Source organism: Macadamia integrifolia, chromosome 5, assembly GCF_013358625.1.
Source record: "Macadamia integrifolia cultivar HAES 741 chromosome 5, SCU_Mint_v3, whole genome shotgun sequence".
NCBI lineage: Eukaryota > Viridiplantae > Streptophyta > Magnoliopsida > Proteales > Proteaceae > Macadamia > Macadamia integrifolia.
Genome location: NC_056561.1, coordinates 8,358,225 through 8,365,443, shown reverse-complemented (window position 1 = coordinate 8,365,443; position 7,219 = coordinate 8,358,225). Strand labels below are relative to the sequence as shown.

The window sequence follows — 7,219 nt, the reverse complement described above, 5'->3', positions numbered from 1 at the left end:
TTTTTTGAGTTGGGGGGGGGGGTTTGGACCAAAATGACATACCCATTGAGGTTGTTGTCATGGTTCAGAATTGGCAAAAATTGATAGACATCAATTCCGATTATGCACGATTTCTCAACTCTTTTGAATCAGCCATGAATGCACCGATGTGGTGAAACTTGAGGAGAGAGATCCGTAAAGCAACTGCTTTAGATATTTACTGACAAGGATGGTGAAATAGATAATGATGTTTCTCACAAAATTAAAGAAGCATGGATGAAGTGGAGATGTGCATTTGAAATGTTGTGTGATTGACGTATTCCTCTCAAACTTAAAGAAAAGTTCTTAGGATGGTCGTAAAACCAGCTATGTCGTATGGGGCGGAATATTGGGCATGCAGTCAAGAAGTGTAACATAGATAAGTTGAGTGTAGCAGAAAAGCGGATGTTGAGATGGATGTGCGGCAAAACTAGGAGAGATGGAGTGAGAAATGACAGGGTAAGAGCTGAGTTGGGAGTGGCCCCGATTTAGGACAAGCTCCAAGAATGCCGCTTTAAAGAAGGCCTTGGGATGCTCCAATAAGGACTAAGGAGGAGTAATCAGATCCAGTTCGAAGGAGCTAGAAGAGCTAGGGGCAGACCTAAAATGACTATTGATGAGTTGGTAAGGAAAGACATGTAGAAGCTAGGGCTTGACCCTAGTATAACATCAAACAAAGCTGTTTGGAGGGCAAAGATCCATGTTGCCGACTGAGTTTAGGTGGGATGGCCCAAAGGTGTTCCATTGCCTTGTTTCGTTTCTTTATCTTTTTCCCTTTTCCCTCTTCTTCCTTTTATCCTTTTCTTTGACGGATCCATGTAGCCGAACCTATTTAGTTGGGAAAAGGCTGAGTTGTTTTTGTTGTTTTCCTTTGCTTAGTCAGCGAAGTAGCAGAAAGACAATGAAACTACGTCTTGTAACAAGATATACAAGAGTTCAACAAAAAAAAAGTCTCCAAAAAATCACAGATCTGTGGAAATCTTTACTTCTTCCTGATTCCAATATCCAATGTGATCCAATTGAGATTGATGGAGGCCAATCAGCCCAATCCCATGTCCAACTCCGATATTTTCAATCTTGATTGTTGTTAGCATGGGGGTATAGATTACACCTACTAATGTTAGTTATGCCTTCACCATTCAAAAGCAGACATGCAACTCTGAAGGTTCATAAGATGCTAATCCTATTTCAACAAAGACAACCCCACAAGCCTGGTTACCGTTAAATGGATCCTCCATCCCCATTCAGCTGCTAAAAACATGTTTGTCATCAACCCAAAGCTAATTGTTTCTTTTCTTATCAATTCTTCCCCTGTGATTCTATATCACTCCTATTTCCTTGACTCAATTAATATGAACTAAACCTATATTTTGCAAGGAAAACACTAGGCATTCAATCCAATTCAAAATAAATAGGCAGTAAAGATGCTAAGAATTCTTTCATCAATTTTTTCTAATTAAAAAGGAAAGGAAATCATATAAGAGATTGTGATGATAGAACAACAATGTGACCATTGACTAGTAACCCTCAACTCAATTAAGCCTTATCACAATTTCTTTGCACCAGATTTTATGTTTGAACATACTGGCTAAAGGTTTAAATGCCAACTGCCAACTTTATGCTAGCATATAAGCATAAGCTAAGCTGTGTTGATCAATGACAAATAAATTTCATATTTCTGAGAATATACAGTTGATAATTAAGATGAGAAAAAACAATCATCACCATTCATTCAAAATTCTGTTAAGCTGTTGCAACTAGCATAATTAACAGAAGAGATTTTAATTCCATGACTTGCCATTCAACCCGCTGCTCAACCACATGGCTATTTGCGACCTCCTCACGAAGATAAGAATTTGTCAGGAACCTGCATGCGCATGGAAAGAACTATTTATATCAATAATTTAATACACCTACAATCTACAGTTACAGGTCAGGTCAGTCAGTAGCTCGTATTTCTCTCTTTTACATAATCTAAATTGCCCTTATAATTTCGGTTCTACAGTTCTGCCAGAAAAAAAATTCATACATGACTCTCTTTGTGCACCTGTTCTGGTAATATTAAATTATTGAGGGCATATGTTGTTAAAATATTTAGTAGATGACAACTATTATGATAATTATCATTTTGATCTGCACAAACAATTTTTTTTTTCCATTAATAGAGTAGAAACTTACATATTATACCCACCGAAAAGGGCAAAACACTTGTACAGCAGATAAAAAAACAGTGCTATAGAAAAACTACAATGTATATGTATTTGCATAGTGCAGTATCAGTTTTCTAACTACCATTGATATCCAAGGTCCACAATGTTAAAATCATCAAATTCCTTGGATACAGACACCCCCCATTGACCAAGTATTGGCCTATGTTGACCCAGAGCTGAGAAATACTTCTTTTATCCACAAAATCTCTTCCACTCAATCCACACTAACCAGCAGGTAGCAGCGGAATCAAACACAACATCGGGTGTCAGCCTTAGCAAGGGAAGTCAATGTTGGCCAATTAGTAAACAGAAGCTTCAAGCAAGGGAGAAGAAGGCCAAGTAAAATTCCAAACCCCTGCTGCCTTTGAACTGACCAAAGGTTAACAGCCTCTTAAGGAACAAATTCAAGCAAAAACAGCAATCCTGAGGGAGCAGAGCTCCTCCAAATAATGGCCCTGTCACAATATTGGAATCCTCTCCACAAAGGAATTAAAAATATGCTTTCACTGAGAACTGATCCCACAATACCATCCTTCTATTCCTATCACATGATAAAATGTCAAGTAAATAGTTTTATTGTCCCATGAGGAGGTAGCGAAATGATCAATCAAAATGACAGTAGACAATTGAGCCTAACCACTTCAAATACCTGGTTAGCCATAACCCTTTGTTTACCACCAGGTTGTACAACCACAGGCAAATTTCAGATAAAATACCATCCCCCCAAAATTGAACCCTAAAGTATTCAACTACCTTAAAGACACATCGGGACAAGTATTCTCCCTGATATTTCATCGTGTTCTTCCACAAACACCTAAAAAGGACCCTGTTGTATATTGGAAGGTCTGCAACCTGGTAGGACGCACTTCCAAAGTGTCTCACAATGGGTAGACTGGACTTGGTCCTCAGATTTTTCTGCATTAAGTGGCTACCCTCACTCTCGAACCTGAGTACTCACAATCACATTTTTTTGAGTTCTTAAAATCACATTGAAGGATGGCACCATAGCTCAGCACAAAATAAATATATTCACATGGGTAAGTTCTGTTGGGAAGAGAATCAATCTTAAGTACAAATACCTAAAGTCTTAGATAAGACATTAAAAGCATCCAGTACTATAAATGGGCTAAAACATAGCCATGCAAAAAAGAGATTCAGTTCACATCACCTATCATATATTGGGTAATAGGGGTAATCTAATATATCATACAAACAATGTCTATCTTGAAAGCTAAGTCTTACCAACAACACGTTGCCAGTATTACTCCAGTTATCAAGAAATGAAAAACCAGGACAGAGATAACCGTGAAAACAGCATGAGCCACACTATGATCATACCTGAAATTGAAATAAAAATAAGCAAAGCAGAATCAAAATTAGCATGGGAAAGGGTCAATCAAGTTTATGCAAATGAAAGAAGGCAAGCAATCTAAACCAAACACTTATGTAATCCATTTTGTTATAAAGAATTGAGCCATGACAGTTCGGAACTAGAAGAGTTTGGAAATGGGTTCAGTTTAGTTTAGTTGTCAAGGAGTCATGCAGGCACCTCTTAAGCTTCTAGGTGCATTCTCTGATCCAAGGCACAGTACGCCTTACTTGATGCCGGAAAGGAGACTCGCCTTGATCACCTGGGTGTCGCCTAGGCATTGCCTTCGACACCTTGTGGCCTAGGCTGAGACCATATTATTTGATGTTATCAATCGTAAGGTACGAATGCTGCAACCTGGTGGTCAAGCGGTCGAAACAGCCTCCCGACATTCTCGGGATAAGGCTGCGTAGTTCTCAAACCCCCCCCCTAGCGGGGACCTCGTACATGCGGGAGCCTTGTGCCCCGCATATGCCCTTTCCTTTTATAACCTTATTAATTGTATGGGTTCAGGACTATGAAACACATGTGATACATGAAATCATGTTGCATGTCAAAAGAAGAAAAGAGAGAGAGAGAGAAGAAAAATGAGAATAGAAGTCATTGATAATTCACACACACCCTCAACTCTCTTACTCCAACTGAAACACCTGACTTGCGCCTATGAATCCCAGCTATTCCAGTGTACACCCACACCACTTGTGACTCTCCCTCCGGTGACAAGTATGTCTTCCTCCGGTTCTTCTTTTTTTTCTTTCCCTCCTTTTCCTTTTTCTTTTTCTTCGTCTGCTTCTGTTTTCTTCTCTGTGTCATGCTGCTTCTGTTTCCATTTTTTACCTCCCCTTCCCTTTCTTTTCTTCTCTTCTCTGTTTTTTCATTGCACACAGTTTTTGTCCGTGGATGTTCACTACCTTGCATATGGGCTGTTATTCTTAAGAAAATGGAATTAATTTCTGATTGCATATTGGCAGTTATTCTTAATAATATTGTTTCTAATACTTTCTTTATTTCATATTGGTTTTCTCATATTAGGTTATTACTAGCATAATTATATCATATTGCATTGATATGGCTTCAATGTTTCATATAAGCATAATTATACAAAATCAACATTGCTCTTCACGTTACCTAGATGCCCCTTCAATGCTTTGGGTTGCCTAGTAGCCTTGACAACTACTTTAGAATGACTTCCAGAATGTAACATACTTGAGAATCATTTTGCAAATGACTCTTCATGTCATAAGTCATAACTCTTGCTTTAGTAGTCCTTCGGTAAGAATAACTCCTGGGAGATTTTCCACTGGACTAAACTTGAAAACCAAAAAACCAAAAATGGAAATAATATATAGGAAAGAGGCGTTATGCAAAACCAGACTTAGGTTCCTCTTTAGACAAGTTCTATGTACCATTTTTAAGAGATTAAGTGATTAACAATATTTGGGTGCCAACATTTAAAGAAAAAAACTTCAAATCTTCAAGTTAAATAACTTTTCATGAGAAATTAGTTTCAATAATTTTATAAGAAAATTATGACACTTCAAATACATGTTAGAGTTGACAGACAGCCAGTATTCATCTCATTGATAGATACATCTTATGAGCGGCATGTATATGAGAAACTTACGCTACACAATAGGCAGAAGTTGCAACTATCAAGAGCAAACTGCATATTACAACAAAAGCAGGATCATCTCGTGCCCACTGGTTCTTGGTTTCTGAAAACAACAACCAAGAACAAAGGCCAAAACATCATATAAATATTGAAATGAGAACTATGGTATTTTATTTTACATTTCCTATGAAAGTAGCATACATTAAGAAGCAAGAATGTGAAACTACTCTTCTAGAAAAATAATTTAGAGCATCCTAGAAAATATGACTACGGACAGCACTTCAGCATTGAGTTACTGAAGCAGCCATGGAAACCTAAATTCAAGGTGGACAAAAGGGCAATATCTGGATTATTTTAGGCCAATAAGTGGAGGTAAAAGAGTTTAATCGAAAATTATTTTTCTTTGAGGTGTTTTGAGCCTACACAGGTACTTTCATAATCATTCTTCAGAATTAAGAGTTTCCATTCAGTTCTTTATTATAGTGGTCGTCCAGAGTTGCTTAAGGCCAATTATGTCATCTTTATTGTTTAGAATCTATTCATATACACTATAAACCCAACATGTGGTGTCATGGTGAACTGTGTAGAAATTATGTTTCAACAGCAAGAGATCTCTGTAGGAGGAAGCCTAGGTAAAGTATCCCTTCTTTCTACATCTCTTCCAATCTCCTCTGGTTCTTTCTTAAATTTGTCTTATTATAAACCTACCTTCCGGATCATTTCCGACAGCCTATACCCCTGTCCACCCCAACTGAAAATTGCTCCGCCTGAGTGAAGCATCAAACCCACAGTGCCACATTAAGTACATAACAACATTCCACCCTACATGGATTTATGGTCAAGTTAACCTACATATCCTATGCATTTTTTTAAAACTGAAGTTTACCTATTCTGAACTGACCCCCTACAGCCCTCAATCAAACCAGCTCTATACCAATTTGATCTCATTTTAGAAAACAATTATATCCTAGCCCTAATTCTGTCATCTTAATCTAATTCATGACTTTTTATTGGATAAGTCAAAGAATAATTTCTTGTTCTTAACAATTCAATCATATGTTTTTTTTTTCTTTCCAATTTGAATAATTGTCCAGCAGGAGTTTCAAGATATTTCTCAGCCATAACAGCTATTGTAAGATTGATTTCGCTATCTGCAACCTTTTTCCTGAAATGCATCCATTCAGTCATCATGGAGGTATTTGAGAAATGACCCAAGGGAACATTTGAGACCAAGGCCTTAGAATGACAGAGCATCATGAAAACAAATGAGCAATGGAGTACCACTGGGTTTCAATAATAAAGATTTCAAAGAAGTGAACAGCGTAAAACTTTTTGAGGGAATTGAAATTAAGCAGCTTGGTGCCTCTCCTAAACCAAGAGGACCTAGCTCAAGTTCCCCTGATGGGAGACAAGGTAAAATCAAATTTAAATGGATGTTAATTCAAGATGAGTGCGAGAGAACACAGCTCCATTAGCAGATTCCTAGTAGTTGGGAATGGCTTTGTTGAGTTCATTTGAGTGAGTTCAGAAATCAATTCACCCCTGAAAAGAAAGCACTTACAAACCCTCAGGCCTCAAGCCCAATTATAGAAGCTACTCATAAAGTCAAATATCACTGCCACACGCTTAAAAGTGATGAAGGCTTTCCAGAGTGTAGTTGTTGTAAGGAAATTCATGAAATCCCATTGGCTTCAGAAAGAAGGGTTCATGAGAGCTTGCTCACATTATAAGTCAATTGACAGTAGGGCAGGATTCAAGTTTAGCAATTTCTCCAAGTCTCTTCAACGGTGGTTTGCTTGAGGTTTGAAGTTGCTAAAGGGCCATCTTTCATCTTTCTGTTTTCTATTTGTGTCCATACCCTTCTGTTCTTCATCTTCTTATTTGGGGAACGTCGATTTTTCTTCCCCTCCCCAACCAATGCACAACAATAGATTTTATTAAGAGATTTTTTTTTTTTGGTAAAATTTTATCAAGAGAAAAGACATTTTTTTTTTTTTTTTTTTTTTTTTT

At 37.6% G+C, this 7,219-nt stretch overlaps 1 protein-coding gene across 1 annotated transcript in view; it reads right to left on the bottom strand.

Annotated features, from left to right (window-relative positions):
- Positions 1 to 7,219, bottom strand: part of LOC122079699 (protein unc-50 homolog) — an 11,996-nt gene that overhangs the window by 2,004 nt on the left and 2,773 nt on the right. Inside the window, exons 3-5 of the mRNA XM_042646379.1 lie at positions 5,222 to 5,314; positions 3,471 to 3,566; positions 1,817 to 1,885 (exon numbers count right to left, since the gene is read on the bottom strand). Coding sequence (XP_042502313.1) covers positions 1,817 to 1,885; positions 3,471 to 3,566; positions 5,222 to 5,314 — 258 coding nt within the window. The remainder of the gene's footprint in view (positions 1 to 1,816; positions 1,886 to 3,470; positions 3,567 to 5,221; positions 5,315 to 7,219) is intronic.